The sequence below is a fragment of the Andrena cerasifolii genome, chromosome 6 (genome assembly GCF_050908995.1).
Source record: "Andrena cerasifolii isolate SP2316 chromosome 6, iyAndCera1_principal, whole genome shotgun sequence".
Taxonomy (NCBI): Eukaryota; Metazoa; Arthropoda; class Insecta; order Hymenoptera; family Andrenidae; genus Andrena; species Andrena cerasifolii.
This window is the reverse complement of record NC_135123.1, coordinates 6,903,236-6,924,278: the sequence shown is the minus strand read 5'-3', so window position 1 is coordinate 6,924,278 and position 21,043 is coordinate 6,903,236. Positions and strand designations below refer to the sequence as shown.

The window sequence follows — 21,043 nt, the reverse complement described above, 5'->3', positions numbered from 1 at the left end:
ATGGGCTGTATTTGCGCACGTTTTAAGTCGACTCCCTGAGACCTTTTATAAGGAACTTTAATTTCACACTCTCTATTCACTCTGTCGAAAGCAACCGTCTTCTATCGAGTTGTAGCGCGTAATTTGAAAATGTTCTACATTACCGCGCACTCTGGTGCGACTCACGGGAAGCGTATTCAGTATTTCTAAGCGAAGTCAGTATTTCTTCGTACGGTCATTTACCAGGAAATGCAGTTTTGTGCAGTTTGGCAACACGCGCGAACGTGATTGATTGCGGATGCGATGGTTATTTGTAAATACTATCGACAAGGCAATTGCCGCTTTGGACAATATTGCCAACTCGAGCATATAAATACTTTCGGTTAGATAAAAATCTATGGTGTCAAAAAATTTTGAATGTTACGTTTATTCTTTACATTAATACTGTTCAATTCGTAGGACCCAGTGCTAAGGTTGAGTCTTACAATGAGGAGGAATACACGGCGTGAGTATAGTGACACTGTGAAACTGTTTTCCTTTGGATTTTAGAGTACTTAATTTTTGTCTATGGAAACAAGGGTTGCTGTGGCAAAGGAAGTACTCAGCGCCGAAAGAGGTGGTCAGTGGTTGTTGTCGTGTTTCGCTCCGCTCAAGCAGAGGCCATGCATCCCTGGCATGGACGATCTATCTCCAGAGGAAGTACGATGGGAGATGTATCAAGCTCAGAAGAATGGGATGGTTGAGCAAGCAGTCTGTATACTTAACTCTTACTTTATATATATACTAAATCATGAACGCGTGTAAACTACTCTATCCTATTCCCTTCTGTCCAGAAACTACATTTCCAACAGCTGTGTCAAGATATGAAGGCGAAACGCGATGCCTTGAAGAACCCTACTCACGAAACGATAGCGATGCTTGTGAGTGAAATATACCGATGATTGTTCGTTCAGCTTTTCAAGAACCTGGTCGCGTATTGATTATCTTTTTTTTCAGAAAGAACTTCAGGGAGCGAGTCAGAAAGGTAAAATAACTACGGGTGGAAATACAACTCGGAAAACATCCAATTTTTCATTTGCAACTCCTCAACTAGGGCACCCTGTCAGTACCTCGGCCTCCAATGTGTTCGGGAATAAAACATTCGGAAACCAAAGCAACCCATTCAGTGGAGGTTTCGCATCTCAGAGTAACGCTTCGATATTTGGAAGGCCCGCCACCGGTTCCAATCCTGTATTTGGTGGGACCCCCAATTTTGCCAGCAATTTAGGGAGCTTTGGCAGCGCGACGAGCACTAGCTCTATATTTGGTGGCACTAATTCTAATACTTCTACATTCAATACAGGGCAAAGTGCACAGACTTTCGGAACGAGTAGCTCGATTTTCGGAGGAGGATCGCCGCAATCCGTGTTCGGCCAGCCCAGCGTGTTTGCGACAAACGCCCAAGTGAATAATGTGTTCGCCAGGCCTCAAACATCACAATCGACGACATCAGTATTTAGTAGCGGGGCGACACCCGCTCCTTCATTATTTAGCGGCGGTTCTACTACTCAATCTAATACATCCTTATTCGGGGGAGCTAAAACGTCCACCGCTAATCCGTTCGGTGGTTCCACGACTTTACAGACTACGAATCCCATCTTTGGAACAACTCCGGCACCGGGAACGTTCAGTTCGGGGATATTCTCGCAGTCCAAGACAGTACCTGCTTTTGGAGGAGCGCCCGTTTTCGGCGGCGGAGCGAACTTTGGAAACGCGCAGGGATCGATATTCGGCGAACAACCGACGTTCGGAGGCCCCGGCAACAACATCTTTGGCGGACCCAACACCACGACACCCACTTTTAGTTCCGCTGCTGTCCAACCCGCAAATGCATTCGGCGTTAACGTACCCGCGCCCAATGTGAACATATTTGGAACTGCCCAGAGCACCGCACCTACTATATCAACGTCCAACGCACCTCTATTTGGTACAGCCACGCCTACGACTAGCAGTTCGTTCGCCACTGCAACATCACAGTTTGAAGCCACCCCCTCGACTGCCGGTCCGTTCTCGAGACCCACCTTTGGAATAACGACGGGGACCAGCGGCGAAACGTTTGGTACTACTGTCACATCTTCTAGTATGCCATTCGGCACCACGAGTGCAGGAATGACTTTTGGGACACCTACCGCTACGACAACCCCGTTCGCGACATCTACGTTCAGCGACACAAAAGGAGCACCGTTCGCTGCCACGAGCACCACGGCTACGACCACAACTGCGAACCCGTTCGCGCCCAGGGCTCAGCACACTACCTCGCCGTTTGGCAATTTCGCGCAAACCCAGGTGGCCAGTACAGTCACAGTGTCCTCGGGCGGACCGTTTGGAAAATCGCCGTTCAGTTCCATTATGACAGTGGCTGTAATCGATGACAGTGTTTACTCGATAGAGGGTCAACTAACACAGGATGAAAAGAGCATGTATTTGTCGGAGAGGTTCATCTTTGGTAAGATTCCGTTGAAACCGCCTATCAAAGAATTGAGGTAACTCGGTCTCCAGAGATGTTCAATAGAAAATATATGCTGTGATATACGTGCTCCTCGTGCATGCTACGAATTAAGATAAATCTCACCAGATCTAGTGACGATAAATAATAATATAGTTATCTATGTTTCTGTTTTATATAGAACTTAATGAAGTTGTCTTAAATTTATAACGAAAGTACACAATAAAGACTAGGATATACATTGCCATGCGTTACCGTTAATTCACTTCCAACGTCTCCTTTAATTTAATCAATTACACAGGCTATTTACATATGTACAATTGTCGATTGGCCAATGAGGCGTTCCCTCATTTGTACTTACTTTATCATACATTCTTGTAATGTATTACGCCAGGAGGAGGCGGAGGGGGAGGAGGAACGCTATTGCCAAATTGACTTCCTTCCGACACCTGAAGATGGTATTTGTTCTTTAATATCAACTTAAGGTCGACATTAATTTCTTTCTCCGTGAAACAAACCTGTGGCAAATGGCAGAGAGGGTTCGTCGGATAATTGGTTCTCTGTGCATAAGCCGTGGTCTGGTTCGTTGGCTGTGATAAGCCAGGGGGTATACCATTCGGCGGTTTGTATCCCGTAACCTAATGAACAGGTCCAATGATTACCTAGCGATCTACATTACAGATGATACGAGTACAGGAGAGGTAGAGTAATCAGAGGATCTACGTACTTTATCGTTCATCTCGGGAAATATAGTACTCAAGTTGAAATTGGTGAGACTAGTGCCCGAGGGATGATGACTCATGGTCATAGGGTTGCTCGAAACTATTCCCCCTCTTGGCATGTTAGGATTCATGGGGAAACCAGCCGTTGCTACAGTGGGTATACTCTGAGGGCCAGCCACTGGCGGTGGCGGCGGTGGTAAGCCATTCACAGCTTTCGTATACACGTTTGCCTGAGGGTGATTCTGATAAAGGGGGCTGGCGTGCGGTGGCGGGGGCGGTGGCAAAAATGTAGAATGATGGTAATCCTCCAAGGGTGAATTAATACCCGAAAGAGGAAACTCTAGATTCTGCATTGCTCCATCCAGACCCTTTCTCTTCCCTTTCTTTGCGTTCGTGGAGTAAGTCCTCTTATCGCAATTCTGGTGCTTCCCATAGTGCTGATGATTCTTCGTGTTAGTATTTACATTGGAAGTTGAAGTTGTCACTGTGGACGTGGTCGACGAAGTGGCAGCTGAGGAGGCTGCCACGTTTGATAAGAGGAAGGCGTTTGCTTCCATGTAATCGGTATTATCATGTAGCGGCATCATATAGCTGGTTGGAGTGTTTGATATGCTAGTTATAAAGTTAGAAGTAGGATAGATGTTTGTGTTGGAAGAATACGTATACGAGTTGAAGTTCTGATTGACCATTTGCCCATAGCCGCTTCCATCATCCGTATTCGAGAAGTAATTGATGGGCATGACCGGGTCTGCGGTGGGCAAGCTAGTCTGAAATTTGTTCTGAGGATAATTAGTGGTGGTAAACTTTATAGAGGCGTGCTTGTCCTGATTCGTATCATGGACACTGTTATTAGTTCCTATCAATGCTTCCGCGGTGTAATTGCTCTTGCAATTCCTGCTCCTCCAATGGACATTATTCTGTTGATACTTCTGTTGCTGCTGTTGCTGCTGCTGCTGCTGCTGGTAACCCTGTTCTGGGAAACTGTGTGCAGATGATTTCTGTTCTTCGTGCCTCTGGTGCAACTGATCATTGCCTGAAGCTTGCTTTCGAATATCCATCTGCCGTTTGCTGTTTCCTCTAGGGCTAGTATTACTCTTCCTTTGGTGTTTCCTAGCCTGCTGCTGTTGCTGTTGTTGCTGCTGTTGATGCTGATGAGCATGATGGTGGTGGTGGTGATGGTGATGATGTTGCTGATGGTGCTGTTGATGTGACTTCTCAGCCTTCTCGTGCTCCACCAGCTGACTCACAGAGAGGAACGAGGGCCCTGCCCCCGGATGCTGAACAGTCTGGTTATTCAGCACAGTGTGGAAATCACGCCCCGTAACAGTTCCTTCTTTGTCCTTGATAGGATCTTTGCTCGGATCGGATGGAACTCTGGCCGGTACCTGACCGAACAAGAAATTCTGTTTCTCCGGTATATTAGTGCCTAGATCTAGGTCACCGACCAGAGTTGGAAGACTGGAGGGAACGATGTGCTGATCTATACCCTTAACCGCCTGGGTTTGCTCGACATGAGCGCTGGTTTTCGTGGGGGACCAGGGGAACGGCTGTTCCTCGGAGTAAAACACCTCTGAAGTCCTCTTCGGGTCGCTTTGCAGAACTGGTAAATTAGGGAAAGTGTGAGCGGCGACGTCGTAGTTGTTGTAAAATTGATTCGGCGTTCCTTGGTTGTACGATGGGGTCTGAGTGAATAAGTTGTTCTGGCAAAATTCATGCTCCTTACCAATAGGCGGTAGAATGATGTCGGCAATGTTTGCGTTATGCTTGATCTCGGGCGTCATCATCCAGTTCACGGGTGCCCTGATAGCATGTTGTTGCTGATTGACCTTCGACTTTGCTGTATTATGCTGATGCCCGTGCTTCCCGTCGTTGTTATACGTAACACTGTCGTGTTGGAGAGGAGGAACCTGCCCCTGAACCAACGGTTGATACTTGTTTTGATTCTGCTGCTGCGACTTGTCTGGATACTTGAAGTTCGAGCTGGCATAGGTCTCTACGGAGTACTTCATTTGGCTACTAACTTCGGGCAGATCGAAGTTCACTTGGGAATCGTACGTGGACATTGGGTAGACAGCCTTGTCCTGTTTCGTGGGCATGGGCTGATGACTCTTTGCCGCGTGCTGCTGCTGCGGGTCCATTGCCGGGTACTCGTTTTGAATGTACTCTGACTCCATTCCGTACTTGGATTTGTTTTTATTCTCCGTGCTAAACTTGTTGTAGTCATTAGTGCCGGACGAAGCTTGACTCTGACTTTGCATGCGACTCTGCTTACCAGACGGAGGCACATTTGCCTGAATGGTTCTTGCTTTGGAGGGATCAACGAAGGCTTGCTTCTGCTCCATTCCAGATTTCATCCTCGATTTATCAATATTAGCCACTGTCGAATTCGCCGAATAGACGTCGTTCGTTAACACGTTGGAGAAGTTTGCATTCTCCTTGTGCAGAGGAACGTAGCTGTAATTCTCGCAGATGGTTTTTGTCTCCGTATTGTCCGTCTGATTGGGCCCTTGCTCAAACTGTACCACATTGTTATTCCCACTGCCGCCGACGGGTGAAAACGTAGTCCAGGATAAAATACTGAAGTTGGAAGAGTTGTGAGCAACGGTGGTCGTTGACTTCGCGTGATTGTCAGTGACGGTGCTCTGCTCGTAGTTGGATGTGGCAACGAAAGACGTTGGCTGCTGGGTGTAACGCGAAACAGGGGCACTTTGAATCAAAGGTTTACTGTTCATACTAGTCGAGGAGCTCGCGTTAATCTTCTTCATGTCCTTGTTAGAATATGAACTATAATTCTGAGTATCATTTCGCTTCCCTTGAAACATATTATCAGCGCTCTGGCTCAGTACATTCTGCTCAACTTGCGTGTTCATGGACTCCTTCACTTCATACGAGAACGTCTGAGCGAATGGATCCACATCGATCTTCTTCGTTGTCGCGTAACTCGTGTCTCGCCTGTGATCCTGCGCTTCCTGAGGCTTCGCTCTCAAACCATCGCTCAATTTCCCATCCGGATCTACGATGTTGCTGGTAGTAGAGTCGTTATCCTTGTTCATCTTTGGGTAGCTTCGTTGGAAGTGATTCTCAGACGAGTTCGCAATTGGGTCCTTCGAAGGATAACTTTGATTTCTGTTGGAAGCGTTCCCAGTTCCCGTCGGATATGACACAGCGTCTTTTCGAGGCAAGCTCTTACTCTGATCAACAGAGTAGTCATTGTGGGAGTTTTGAACAATGTGTTCTTTCTCGTGGACCGTGTAAGTCTGATGACTGTTCTGTTGCGTAGACAGAACATGGGCGTCTTTGGGCTGCGAATCGTAAGCGGTCTGCATAGCTTGGGAAGAAAGAATAGGAAGAGATACATCCTTAGACTGCATGGAGTAATCCTGCTGTATGCTTTGAGACGATGTAGGAAGAACCCTGTCTACGTGTCCAGTATAATTGAGTCGATTGTTAGGTACAATGTTGGAATCAACTAGAGGATCTTTACCATGAACCCCATAAGCAACACGAGAGTTATGAGAGTCTTTATCCTTCATCTGCGGCGTGTAATCCATCTGCATGGACTGCAGAGGCAACGGCGAAGTGTTCGTAGTCGTCGTAGTGTTACCTAAGTGAGAAGCCAAAGATGCCTGAGACGCATTGGATGCTACATTCTGCGCTAATACAGGCGCACTCGTCTCCTGGATCGTTCCACTATTACAAACCGCCGAGCTCTGTTGCAAAGTGGTGAGACTGTTATCGACAACGGTCGAGTAATTGGACAGAAAGTCCTGAGACGTAGAGTAACGGACGCTGGTATCACAGCTCGAAGACTGAATTGGACAGCTGTTCTGGCTTGTCTTATTCGAGATAGAAACGGTCCCAATTTGGGAGGCGATCACGTTTTCACTGGTAGTATTGGTGATCGCGTTTCGCAAACTAGCGAGACTTTGGCGATTTTCTGCTGCTTCTGTGTTAGTACTGATGGAAGCGGTATCCGACACACTTGCCACAGAGTATAAAGCTGCATGTGTGAAGGAGTTCGAAGGAGTGGTCTTTTCCAAAGAGGACGTCAACACACCTTGCACTATTTTGTAAGGCTCCCTTAAAGGTTCCTCGTTCACCACCTTGGGCAGAGCTTTGGCAGTCGAGCTGCATTCCACGGGAACGATGATCTCCGAGGTCGCTGACTCGCTTACGGGCGGATTTATGGTCTTCTTCTCCTCGCAGGCTACTTTCAAACGTTTTTCTGCAATTATATGCGAAGGGGATGATGTCTTTATTTTGAAACTGTTGGGCTCCAGTGCTCCAATCTGCAAAAGCATGGGCGGTGTCTGACTATGATACTTGAAGTCCTCCTTCATCTCCTCATCCAGGACTTCGGTTTTGCCGTTCAGCGAGGACACCAGCGGAAACGCCATTAGGAAAGCCGCGGTAGGGGAGATCGACTCGGGGTTGTGCGAGCTAGAGGGAACTTGAAGGGAAGCGAATATGTCGTTCGAGAGGTCCGAGTGAAGGCCATCGGCTCGATTACCAATGGGTACGAAGGAGTTCTCCGTGTTGTACGACAACGGTGCTTTGGAAATCTCGTCCTTCGGCGTCTTCGTTAACTTCGACTCGTCCTCGACTATGCTGACTGGAAGCAACGATGACGACGATTGTGCTGTACTTTCTGATGCCTGAGCTACCCTGCTAGAGTCTGGCCTCAACGTAGTCGTGGTGTTTGTGTCAAGATTCAGAATGATCTTATTGCTTTCTAAGTTCGCAGTGCTTTCAATGGCTTCTGGCTCTTTGGAAGTCACTTGTAGCAGGTTGTCGAATTCCGCGCCTAGGTTACATACTTCTTTTCTCTTCTTAGACCCCACAGACTCTTGAACAGCTTCTTCGACTTCCGTCAGAGGTGATTTTGAAGCGGGACGGTCTAAATCGTTACCCGGCTTTTCTAGCGCATTGTCTACAGGAATATCGAACTCGGCTTCCGGAGAAACTGTCACCACTTCGTCAACAGGTTTTAGATGCTCCTCTGAAAAGGTGACTGGCGATACCGTATCTGAAATCGGGGGGTCCTGATCTTTTTTCGTTTCGCACTGCACGGTGTCCGATTTCAAGACTGAAGTTTCAATTAACTTCGAAGAACCGGAGACATCCTCGTGATTAACATTAGTGGTATACAATGGGGCTGAAGTTTCTACATTTGATTCAGCGCAGGGTTCCTTGTCGTTTGATCGAGTAAGAGTGTCACCTCCGTCTTGATCTTCGTCCTCACCCTCCCCTATCTTCTCAATCACGTGCTTCAAATTTTCAATGGACTTGTAAGTCGCAGCAAAGTCCGCGCTCGAGACAGGTACCGAAGTTACCTTAACGGTATTTTCGTTACTTTCGTTTATCTTCCGTTTCTTATCAGCAGGTTTGTCGGCAGATCTAGCTTCTGCACTTGAAGAACGCTTGAGCGATCCCTTCTGAGGTGAACTCGCATCTTCGACACTTTCCACGCTTCTCTCTTTCTCATTTTTCTCCTCTACTGCTTCCACGGGTTGTTGAGTTTTGCTACTCTTTGCCTGATTTTTGCTAACTTTGGACTTAACTTCCGCGTCCTTTTTACACGCCTGTTCTTTAGTCTTTTCTAGCTTCTCCTTGTGAACCGCCGGGATAGGAACTTTGTACGTCATCGTAGTTTTCGTGACCTCTTTACCTTTGGGTAGAATACTCTTGTGACCACCGATTTTCGTCGCGTTAATTATATTCTTCACGTTCGACGCCCAATTTTGCGAATCCATGACCACGTTCGCGCGGATACTCGGGACCGTGTTCAGCGTGACTTTTTGTACCGTGTTAATTAAAGCCTGATTGCAGATGGAGACGACAGAGTTTTGTACACGGTTCGTTAAGGGTTGCATGACGATCATTTGATTCTGCTGGGAGTTGCTAAGAATTATGGGATTCGCTGGTTGCTGTTGGGCATTTACAATTATATTCGATGTCATAGGAGTTACCAGAGGCATTAATTTACCACCAGACAGTATCAGAGTGCTCGGAGTCAGATTAGGCACAGAATTATTTATACATGGTGTCGCCGACTTTTTCCCATCCTTTTTCCCATCCCTTTTCTTTACTTTTTTCTTTACCTTTTTCTGAGAATCCAATTTCTGTAATGCTAAAATTAAGATATTAAATGCAAAGACTGGGCCTACACCAGTCCAAAAATCTTATTTAAGGCTTACAAATACCTACCATTATTTGTTTTGCTATTTAATGGGCACGTGACTGCCACCTCAGGACCTAATTAACAGAATTGCAAGTCAAATACCGAATCCTTGTTATACGTACGAAGCAGGACAGTAACTCGGAAGAAATATTTACTCGTGTCTGTTTGGTGACTTTCTGCTTCTTTCGACCCAGTTTCTGAGGTATTGCTTATCGCATCTGAATTATCATCCTTGCTATTCGCACAGTTCGCTTGATTCTCCTGATTCTCGATCAAGCTGTCCACATCTTTAGGAATCTCATTATTCTCTACGAACTTTTTGGTGGACAACTGAGGAGAAGCTACGGATTTCCTCTTAGAAGGCACTTTACGTTCCACAGACTTTTCCCTCTTGTTCTCAGAACTTTTTACTGAAACCAAGCACCCTTTAAATATAGAAAAAAATCTCCTCCCTCTATCGCACGACTCCCCGGCACCCTTACTTTCTTCCGTCGAGCTGAAATACGGCTCCGTATTGTCTCCGTTAATCTTATTCGACCACTTTAAGGGAGATATCTTTTCAAGAGCCGGCTCCGCTGGCACAGTGATTCCAGCCTCTCGCAGTAGCGTGGATAGCAACTGCGTGCGCGAGAAGAGCTGAGTTACAAGTTTTTTCAGACGAGTTAATTCTTCCTCTGCATGCAAGCAAAAACGGAAAGGTGAAGAGGCGGAATGGCTTGCGTTCTTCTTAAAGACAGTGTTGTACGAGCTTTCTTACTGTGCGCTTCCGAAGCATGCGTGGAGAACAACTCCTCCATACGGCTATGGAGGTCTTTGACGTACTTCGAGGCATGGACCAGGATGTCGACTTTGTTGCGCTTGCGGCCCTCTTGCGTGGGCGGCAGCAGATCCGCCAGGGTTTTGAAGTATGTGTTCATACGTTTTCTTCTGTCTCGCTCCCATGTTTTCGCTTTGCTGGGAATACGTTCACGTTAGCCACGGCTGTGCTCCTGGTCGAGGGGAACTCGACGCGACAGCGAGCACGCTCATTCTCATCCACGGGAAGGTAAATCCTTCCCCTTGACCGGGAGGTTAGAATGGTAACTGGTGGACACTTACGTGTTCTCCTTTCGAGGCATAATTTATCCCCTTGGCATCGTTCGGCGTGTAGAACGCGCTGCGAGAAGCGCAGACTGGTCACTTGCGGCTAACATTACACACGATCGAAAATCCTCGTCCAAGACCTGACATTTCGATTCCTCTGCTCGTTCGATCGCAGAACACGCGAGATAAAAACTCTTTCAATGGATCCCAAGTGCCGCGAGAATCATTTGAACCTGCCCGCCATCTATCGATTTTCCCCCATCAATTTCACACCTTTTACCCAGCGTCGAAACTGCAGGAATCTCGGGGCGATTTTATCCGCGCATGTTAACCGAGTTGCTGATTTCTTACGTTACCGTTGGACTGTCAGAAACGAAATCGAAGGTTCGAGAATGGAAAGCTTCTCCGCAATCAGCTCGGACAGTGAATAAAATTGCAGGGCTGCACTCTCATCGTCCCGGTATTCTGTTGACGGTAGGCGCCAGTAGATTGCACAATGTCAACCGAGCCCGATGGATCCGCTGCGTCGAAATAGCAGCGGAGATGCGTCGCACGCGATGCGAGGTGCATTAGAATGTCAACACGGGACGCCTTGAAAGCGTCATCAATGCAAACTGACGAGAGAAAATTCTAAAATTACACGGGATAAAAGGAGGAAACCGTTGCTACTTAACGCAGCGCAGGCTAAGAACGCTGCACTATCTACATAGCATGATTCACGGGAACGGCTAAACCACTCATCGCGCCGTTGGCAACAAAGTAAGCAGCGTAGTTTCGCGTTACTTGCCGCCTCTGGCAAGACACCACCGCCGCCGCGAATATTCCGAAACTTTGGAGAGCGGCGTTCCCCCCGAGGCTACATCGAAAATACCCAGACGCTGGGCCCCGGCGTCGCGACGTGTCGTTTCTTTCACTCCTGACCGAACGGTTTGGCGCGGATTTCGAGCGTTTTCGTGGGCGCTGCCGTTTATTTGCCAACGCCGAGGGCCGCATATTTCACTGTCAGCCAGTTTACAATAAAATTAACTCCTACTCGCAAGGAATAAACGGAATACGTGTTCAGCGGCAGAAAAAAAAAGAAGTCTGTCGAGTGCAGACCAACTTACACCTGTTTATTCACTTCACTTGAGATATCCCTTCAAGTTTCTTTCACGTTTCAAGCGAAGTAGAGAGTCTTTCAACGTTTACTTGCTTTCAGATACAGCTCGAGTAGTGTGAACTTAGGTACAAGTGTGAAGTTGAAGTCACCGGAGACAAGCTGACTGTCTATTGTTTTCGGAAAGTGAGGTTATAATCATAAAACAGTGTCTAAGAATTGGCGGAGTAAGGATAAGATTACTAAATTCTTAGAAATGTATGCGAAACATGATATTTTAGGGAATAACGCAGGAGACCGCCTCCTTTCACAGCATTTTAGGTATCTACTAAAATCTACTTACATCAGGTAACCTTAAAAGTAACTTGAACTCAGCTGACACTACTGAACACAAACTCGACTAATGAGAACTAGGCTTTAGACCTTCTGTTCACCTTACTGCAAAGACCTGCGATAAATCGTTTCACACGTCCAAGGGACCAGTCGCCTCGGCTCGAGACTGTTCCCGTGAATCGACGAAAGCTTCGCGTGCAGACCAGAAACTAGAGATGCAACGTAGACTACGGTCTCCATAAAAGCGCACGGTTTCCAAGCGGGCTCTCGCAACGGGCCGCGGAATCGCGCGATTATTCAGCTATTAATCACCGCGGATATATTTATACGGCGCCCGTGCGAAACCCTAGTTTCCAGCGGCGCGGCGTAGCGCGTGCGGCACTAATTAATGATTTAAGCAACACGCGGCCGAGTTTCGCGTGTACGCGACTCTCACGCATCTACGTTTACGCCGGCCGCCCCGAGCCGCGGCCAAGGAATGCGCAGCGCGTAATTACAATCATCCCGTGAGAATCATTTATGCAATTACCGGGGGCCCTGCTTTCAGGAAGCGTGTCTTCGAGGGGCAACGATGCACCGTTGCGGCTGTCTGTCTCGCAGCGTGCCTAACAGTATGGACGGTCGAACAATCTCACTTGATCGGAGATAGGCCTCCGCGCTGCGCTCGGTTGCGGAAGCCTCGACGAAAATGAAACAATCACCGACGGAGGCTTGTCTTCCATCTTCCGTCTCGTGCTCATTCGAGGCAACGACCACGTCGCGAGGGACGTCCGACGCAGCGCGTGGTTAGCGAAACCAGGCGGCTTATCCAGTGGATCGTAGACGGCCCGTTCACGGGCGACGATTCGAAATTTGCAGGGGAGGGGGCGAGGCGGTCACGCCAGGCGGCGCGACGACGAAAGCCGATAAGGGTGACGACAAGAGGAAAAATTCGCGGCGGCGGTGGCACCTGTGTCTGCAGGATTTCGCGTGGAGGAGGCGAGCCAGCCGGCGCAGGTATTGATTACAAGCAGGAAGGCCGCACCCTCGGCCACCCTCGACCACCCCCCGACTGGGGGTTGGCCCACGCCAACCACCGCGACACACCGCAGCGAGAGAGGAATCCTGCGCAGTCGTCGCTGGATCTCTATGCGTCTACCGACTCGAGCCCCAGTCAGGCTCCGGCGATCAATTCCTACCCTCGCGATCTATCCTGCGTCCCCGGGCATTCCTTACGTGGGAGGGGTTGCTTGCGAGCACTTCTTTCGCCACTGCAGCGGGTTCTACTGTTCCAACGGAGAAACTTGGGCGATGAGAAGGAACTCCATTTAATCTCCCTTCAAAGGGGTGTGGAATCCTTCAGAATAGAAGAGATTGACAGAGTTAGCTGTAAACAGTCCGCGTTACCCTGCAGCTTTGGAAAATGGAGAGTTAGCCATATTCCAGCGGGGAGATGTGAGAAGGGACGCAGCCAGCCCTCTTCGTAGGGGATGCTGCTCCAATCGGGGCGCCGTTCTCCCTCTGTACAGATTGCATGTATCCCGCGCAGCATCCCCCATGGACCAACCCCCTGCCGCGGAAAATGGCGGAATTTCTTTGGCTCGCTCAAGCCTCTATTTGCTCGAGTACCGAATTGCGACACGGAGGATTCGGCTACCAAGAGTGTACCGAATTGATGGTCTCGGCCACGTTATCGGCAGGTCCACGTTCGCAGGATGATTTCGCAGCCGGAGATAGGTGGTCGCGCCGATGCGTTCCAGAAGCCTCGGGGCCCTCGTTCTGCAGCGGCTTCTTCGACTCGTTGAACCGGTAGTTTGGCCAGCGAACGCCTTCGTTTTCCTTCCTTTTTTTCGATCCACTTTCATTGACATGAGATATGAACGTTTCTAAGGAATTAATAACAGCGATACGCGAAGTTACGACTGGCCTGGCCGCCACTCTTTTAAGGGGTTAGGACACAGTAACGGGCCGAGAATGCAGACGATTTTTAGACGACGATAATAAGAAAAGTAAACAATCGATTAATATAAGGTTTTGTATTTTAGTTCACTGTATTATGAACTATAAGAAAACCGTGTAATATTTATATTTTTTCGGGATGGTCAACCGGTGGGCCGGATTCTGGGAAATCGGATGAGCTGTATCAAAAACCTTAAAAATGTTATGAACTATAATATATTTCCTAGGCATTGACGATCCAACATTTCAATTTTTGCGAAAATTGACAAAATGGCAGATGTTTTAAAAATAGTGGTGAAATTTCGACAAAAGTGCGTGACCTTTTTGTTTATATTTTGTATAATAATCAAAAACAATTTAAATGTTGGATCGTCAATGGCTAATAAGCGTTATAACAAAGATAGCTATAAAGTTTCAAAGCGATTGGTAAAGTGGAACTTGAGAAATCTCGCCCAGCGTTTTAAGAAATGCGGTTTTGAGATAAACGCGTCTAATGTTTTGAAACGTAAATATTTTATTATATCATGCATTTTCATTGACTTACAGTTAATCAGTCATTCCTGCTTCGTACACGAGACCTTCAGCTTCAAGTGCAGCTTCTTCTAAGGCCGATCTGGAAGATCTACGAGCAATTCGGCCTTCTTTCGACGAATCAAACGTTCGCTTCTCGGCGATTTTTATTCGCTCCTCGTCGAGCATTTTGCGAGTCGTAACTGCTGCTGGGCCTATTATTACATTTATTGCAGCCATCATTGATAGGATACTCGAATAGCCATTATTGAAAATGCATGTGGCAATATTAGCAGCTATTTTCACTGTCGTAATTCCACTAAATGTTTTCTTCGGACCGAAACAGCAAATTAAATTATTCAGGCTCTCATTCTGGTTTTGTGCGAAACCGCCCACGCAGCGTTCCAGCAAACCATCATTACTTAAATCTGTGTAAATCGGAGCAATTGCTTTCACAACATCTGCACGCAATGCCGGCTTATGTTTATATTCGTGGAGTTTATTGTTGGCCTTCGCGACCTGATATTTGCACCAACTGTCTACCCCAGGCGGGCAATCCCCGTGCTGTGGTTTGGCATCGGTAGAGCACTTATGTTTCAGTGTAGATCAAATCGACTTTTCCATGTCACTCATACAATTTTTGTTTCTTCTTATAGCTAAGCCATAATACGCGCTTAATTTATTTATTAATTTCGCTGTCAGCTTTCCTTTTCCGCCGAGCCTCTTTGTGTCTTTTTTGACTCTACGAAGTCGAGCAGCCATGCGTTTTTGTACGTGTCCGACACACTCCTTTTTAGTAATTAAATATATGACAAATACTTTACACCATGTAATGTTTCAGATCTTGCAAACATTTCTGTTGCTCCACTTACCTCCATCTTACCGAGGATGTCCGCGCGTAAGTACCCGCTCACGGCTCTATACTTTGAGAAATAATCCGAATTTAAAGCTGAAACCTTTTTCATTCTATTTTCAAGGCGTCCAACTACTGTTTAAGCAAAAAAAAAATTAATTTTACTAAAATTTTACTGTGTCCTAACCGCTTAAGAGCCCTGGCCTCTGTTTCAGGGAAGCGTGCGGCTGATCAGCTTTATCGAATTAAGCTCGGCCCAGTAGATCAAGAAGCTGAAGACTGGATATAGGAATTACTGAGTATGCTGAACCCTCTAGGGGTAAATGGAACCTAACTAGAATCCACAGAACATTAGAATCCAGCTGCGAAAGAAGTGTTCTCCAAAAGCAAAAGCTCCGAGACACCAACAAGATCAATACCCCATGCAGGTAACTGACACGCCCGGTAGAGTATCGCGAAGGCTCGCCTGTCCACCGAGTATCGTTTAGCCCGTCTTTCACGGGGAACGGTACGCTCCGAGAGCTAACGAATCGATTCGTTAGACACGTCCGAGAGTAAACAAGTCCATACAGCTCGTATACATAATTTGATTGGCGCGTACGGTCTGCCCATTAATATTAATGATATCGTTCTCCCTCGGCGTCGCTCACTTTTATTTCCATCGGTTCCGTTCCTGTTATGCCTTCCTCTCTCCGCCGCGCCGCTCTGTCCTCTTCCCTTCTGAAAAGACAATACACAGCGGCGCGGCGCGGTTGCCAGGCAGCGCGGGCGCGAGGAAAATTTAAATCGGAAGGAAAAAAAATGACGGGACGCGTGACAAAGGAAATGGAAATTCCTCTGGACGACCGTATTCCGCTGGAATATAATAAAGACCGTGTCTGTTTTTGCAGCGTAACGCAAGCCTCGTTGCGCCGCCCGACCGAATGGAAATTAGATTCGTACCGGTGCGTTTCAATGCGCGGCCAGGTTACGCGACACCTTCCCAAAGGTCAAGAGGTTCTCTATGAGCCAACACCGGTGCCCGCCGCTGCTCCCTCTCCGCGCGGGCGGTTCAAGGGAACGCCGGGCTTTACGACACCTCCGCGCGACACGGTTCTTTAAACAATTAATCCGTACGCGACTCCCCGCGGCATTTCATCCAGGGCCAGCTGCACGTGCGCGCCGCTGCGGCAGCCTTGCAGCGGGCGCGCGCAAAAGTGGCTGTTCGGTATCGCTGAAGGCTGACATCTAATCCGCCAGGCATCCCGAGTGGGGAAACGAGATTCAGAGGCCGCTGCTGCGTCTCTGTTTAGCTCCGCTGGGATTAGAAGAAGTTAGCCGCCATTTAGCCGAGAACTACTTAGTTGGCATTCCACTCTGCTGTAACGAACGTCTAACCGGGGGAAGCTGAATGATACGACTGTTCGAGAGGTTGCTAAACATCTTGCGCGGTGCCCTTCGATTCCCCCGTACCTGAAGAGGCGCACGTGTGAAGCTTGGAGTCAATAGTGCGCAACAATGTGGCTCGTTAGAGGGAAGACGCGTAGAACCCTTCGCCGTAGGAAGTCCGAGGGTCGGTGTAGATTTAATCGGCCGGTCACGTCTGCGTAACTTTGTTGCAAGGCAGCCGGAAGTCGGCGAGGAATTCCTCGCGCCGAGGCTCGTTCCCTTGCTACACCGTTTGGGTCTTCTGTTCGATTTTTCTGTCATCGACCTTGCTAAGTACTCCCCTTATCAACTGCGTCGCGGTAAGGGCTGTTACAACGCCACGATGAATGCGCAACATTGCTGGAGTCGCCCGAAGAACCCTCCACCTAGGGAGGATCCTCGACGAGCAATTTAACCGATTAATGGAAGGCGACGCGTTTCCCATCGCCGCTAAACCGCGCCGATAATCGAGGGATAGGCCAGCGCGACGGCGTTCCATAGACGAGGAACCTGTCTAGGACGTTCAGTCGCCGCGGCAGGAGAGCGCAACCCTTGCTGACGTCAGCCTCCTCGTGGCCTCCGTGGACTAATATGGCCAGACCGGTCGGTCCCTCGGGGCCTGCGAGTGTAGGTAGCTCCACGAATGCTTCTGCGGGCCGATACAGCCTGCTTCAGAACTCTCGGCTAGCCTACCGATCGCCGCCAAGTCGCCACTCCGATCGAGACCTCCTCCACCTGGCAGAAAGGTGGAGCGTGAAATCGGGGGATTAACAGCTAGGCGAGTAGAGCGAAGCTTCTAAATAGAGCCCAGAGGATCGCTGCGGGACTCGAATGGCGGACGAGCTTGGCCATGGAATCTGTCGGTCGCGGCGATTCCCAGAAAATTCGCAAAGTGATCTCTGGCGCAGGGCGATCGGACGACACTGTTCATTATACGCTCGAGCGGAGCTGCTCGTATATAAATTGATCGTAATCGCGGTGCCTCTGGAACCTGTTGCACTTCCCTAGCGATGATTAACGCGAACCGGGACCGTTCATCATTCCCGCGGACTCGTTTTCTCTGTCGCGTCTCCAAGGAAGCTCATGCAAATTCCGGCTCCCCCGGCTGAAGGGAGGGCGTAATTTCGGACGGGGCGGAAATTTCTGCCAGGAAACTGGCTGCAAAAACCTGACTGCACCTGTTCCTGCGTCGAAACCTCGCGAGGAATCGTTGCGAATGTTCGCTCGCTCACTGCTGGGTGATTTTAGGTCCAGGGACATGTCTTTTGTACCTTTACCGGAGGACTGGCGAATGGTCATAGACACTTTCATCGTATTTGTACTTTTAATAAAAAGTCTGCTTCGATAAAGCGAACGAACACTTGCACCGAGCTGACACTTCCAGCTACCAGCCCCTGCTCCCCATCTCACCATTCGCCACATCACCCTGGCCTCTACGCGAAGGGTAAGGGAGAAACCGGGAATGTCACGAAACAGCTTCATCGAGAACCAGCTTTATATACTCGGCTTCGCTACTCGAAATTTAGATTCTGATTTTATAAAAGGAAAATTTTTATATATTTTTCTTGCGAACATAGTCACATTCATCTGGATTAGCTGTGTGCAACGAGCTGGGATACATTTGGTGACCCCGGAGTTTATCGTCCGAAAGTTTTTAGGCGACAGACAAACACGCAAACACTTTCTACTTTATATATTAAGATAATTAAGATTTAATAGTTTAGTCCACCGGTGAAGAGGTAATGTTCAATGAATTTAATTTTCTTGTATAATTCTCTTCTTAAATGATTTCTTGCTTTGGCAAAGAGTGGGGACATTCTGTGTTTCCTTCTAGTGCAGAGTGGACATTTCCTGTTTTTACCCAGTGTAACGGATCTTTAACGTTGTCATACGAGGGTGTTTGAACTGTATCACCCTTTGTGATACGACGATTCTGTAGTCCCAGTTGTCGCCAACAAAATATGCCATAAGTCTGAAGACCACGGAAAATGGACATCCCCAGTTTTTCCCTTTGTCCTTCGTATCAGGCAATTCGCCACGTGCTGGTCGTTGCTCGGCGGCACTTCGATTTTCTCATTGCACCTGACTTTAAGGCCTCGCCGTGCCCTTCGCGGCGACCCAGATGCGCCGTTTTTGAGCGTGGCAGGCCGAACCACGTGAATCACGAAGACAACGGGGAGCAGGAAATGAACACGCGCCACGGAGCGTTGATTTACGGTCCTCGGGGCTCGGGAATCGCTCGAAGAGCGCGCCAGGGGAGTAAGGTTTCATTGAAATTACTTCGAGACTTTGGGATATGCCGCGTTGGAGATGGATATCTAGCTGCAGCTCTCTATCAACAGCAATTTCAGTTCGCTGAGGCGCGAGGAGGAGTAGGGGAGACCGGGGCTAGATGTTACAGCGGTAAAGAGGCATGTTGTTACATTGTATTTAGTAATTAATTTATTAATTTAACCCTTTCAACTGTTAAAAGAAAAAACGAAAAGTATAAATCGAAACCTAAAAAGATTTTGTTAAAAAATTTTAAAAAGGAAACTGATGACATAAAAAAAAAACATACAGTAAAGAAAAGGCAGATGAGAAATAAAACCACCACAAATAATAGACACGAGTCCCCGTATGAAACGGACGACGATAATTAGTGCAACTGATTTCAGTAGTTTCTTATTATTTTTAAAGTGGAATTTTTATTGTATATTTATTGTAATGGATTCTTACCATTAATAAATTTACTTTTGTCCAAGAAAATATAATTATATTACTCATAATAAGCCTCGTTTCGTAAAATTTAATCCTGTAACAACTTGCCCCGTATTGCGTAACAACTAGCCCCTACTCGGGGCACGTTGATACAACATGTCTCGACTTTCAAAATGGCTTGTTTCAAAGCCATGGTTCTCGTTTAATTACACGCGATAGCGGTCATCGGTAGAGGAAAGAACGTACTTTAAGTGAGAGTCATTGATAGTATTGAATATGGAATGCAAAAGAAATAAAAAATCAAAAATTGTAAATTGTAACAACTAGCCCCGGTCTCCCCTACAGTGCTCCCCGGATTATTGACATGCTTTTTTCCCCGGATCATCGGGAAAGACCTACCCACCCCACAGTTTTGCTTCCTCGGCGCGAGCGAGGGCCTTCGGACCCGGGTAGACCGCCCGTTGACTGCCGAGAGCAATAAAACCGTTGGGTCAGGTAAAATACCCAGTAGAGAAAAATAAAATGTTCATGTTTTTGATGAATGTTCATGAAAGTATTACTGATGGATTTTTTAGGATTTCCCAATAGAAATGAGTTCAAATATGGAGAGATTCGGTCCATTTTTAGTGAACGTCACTACGTTCACTAAATGTTGTAATTCACACACTGGGAAGTGTCTCCTTTTTAAAATTATTACACACTATGTAATAATGCAGAAGAGAATTTAAATGGAGAACATCAACGACTTCGCCAAATTGTAAAGTGTTTGCTGAAGATTGCTTAAATGCAGCCTCATTTTCGCCGACATAAACTCACCAATCCATCGGTAACGCTCCCATCAAAGTGTAATCAGTAATATGAAAATTTTCATATTCAATACTGAATCTCAATTCGCCGTCGACCGAGGGTCTCCCGCTGGTGTGCTATTTCACTCACTCTCGGTTTACGTCGTTTGGTCTCCTTGTCAGACGGTTCGAGCGAGAGTCCTGACAAGGGTCAGTTTATTAGGCGCAAACTACTTCCCCTGCCCCGGTATATGGAGAATTCCTGGTCCCGAATCTTTCTCGATAATCCGGGGACCACTGTACCTAGTTGCTGCCGCGAAAAGAAATTTTAGGGTAAACCAACCAGTAATTGACCGCGTAACAGTCAATGACCATTAGGCAAAGAAATCTCAATTATAAATTTAAACATTATTATATGTTTATAAATGGAGCATAGTTGCACTTTTAATATCCTATATTTTTAGTTACGCGTATTAAGCAAACATTAATAAGTACAATTCTTATTAAAAGTATGCGATCATTTAGTAGGCTTCTACGTGTTTTGCATTTTAGAATTTTTTTTTTTAAATTACGATAATAATAAGTAATTTTTTTAATAGAAATTTCAAGAAAAACGACCATTAGGCAAAGAAATCTCAATTATAAATTTAAACATTATTATACGTTTATAAATGGAGCGTAGTTGCACTTTTAATATCCTATATTTTTAGTTACGCGTATTAAGCAAACATTAATAAGTACAATTCTTATTAAAAGTATGCGGTCTACACGTTTTGCATTTTATAATTTTTTTTTAAATTACGATAATAATAAGTAATTTTTTTTTATAGAAATTTCAAGAAAAATGACCATTAGGCAAAGAAATCTCAATTATAAATTTAAACATTATTATATGTTCATAAATGGAGCATAGTTGCACTTTTAATATCCTATATTTTTAGTTACGCGTATTAAGCAAACATTAATAAGTA

General features: G+C 46.9%; 2 protein-coding genes across 6 annotated transcripts; one reads left to right on the top strand and one right to left on the bottom strand.

Annotated features, from left to right (window-relative positions):
• Positions 1-202: 202 nt before the first annotated feature.
• LOC143370387 (uncharacterized) lies at positions 203-2,707 on the top strand. Of its 3 annotated transcripts, none has more exons than XM_076815437.1 (6): positions 203-361; positions 439-484; positions 558-729; positions 813-899; positions 976-1,003; positions 1,073-2,707. In XM_076815437.1, exons 1-6 carry the CDS (start codon positions 283-285, stop codon positions 2,503-2,505), a joined length of 1,845 nt encoding a protein of 614 aa, XP_076671552.1. In that variant the 5' UTR covers positions 203-282; the 3' UTR covers positions 2,506-2,707. The 3 variants fall into 3 exon arrangements, with proteins under 3 accessions (XP_076671552.1, XP_076671554.1, XP_076671551.1); XM_076815439.1 differs by having other exon boundaries at positions 976-1,216; positions 1,322-2,707; XM_076815436.1 differs by having other exon boundaries at positions 976-2,707.
• An 18-nt stretch (positions 2,708-2,725) lies between these two features.
• On the bottom strand, positions 2,726-11,463 carry LOC143370385 (uncharacterized). Of its 3 annotated transcripts, none has more exons than XM_076815435.1 (8): positions 10,466-11,463; positions 10,125-10,321; positions 9,850-10,041; positions 9,523-9,777; positions 9,394-9,441; positions 3,192-9,316; positions 2,983-3,102; positions 2,726-2,913 (listed from the first exon to the last, which is right to left on the bottom strand). In XM_076815435.1, exons 1-8 carry the CDS (start codon positions 10,483-10,485, stop codon positions 2,830-2,832), a joined length of 7,041 nt encoding a protein of 2,346 aa, XP_076671550.1. In that variant the 5' UTR covers positions 10,486-11,463; the 3' UTR covers positions 2,726-2,829. The 3 variants fall into 3 exon arrangements, with proteins under 3 accessions (XP_076671550.1, XP_076671549.1, XP_076671548.1); XM_076815434.1 differs by having other exon boundaries at positions 2,726-3,102; positions 10,466-10,694; positions 10,807-11,463; XM_076815433.1 differs by having other exon boundaries at positions 2,726-3,102.
• Between the last annotated feature and the right edge of the window lie 9,580 nt (positions 11,464-21,043).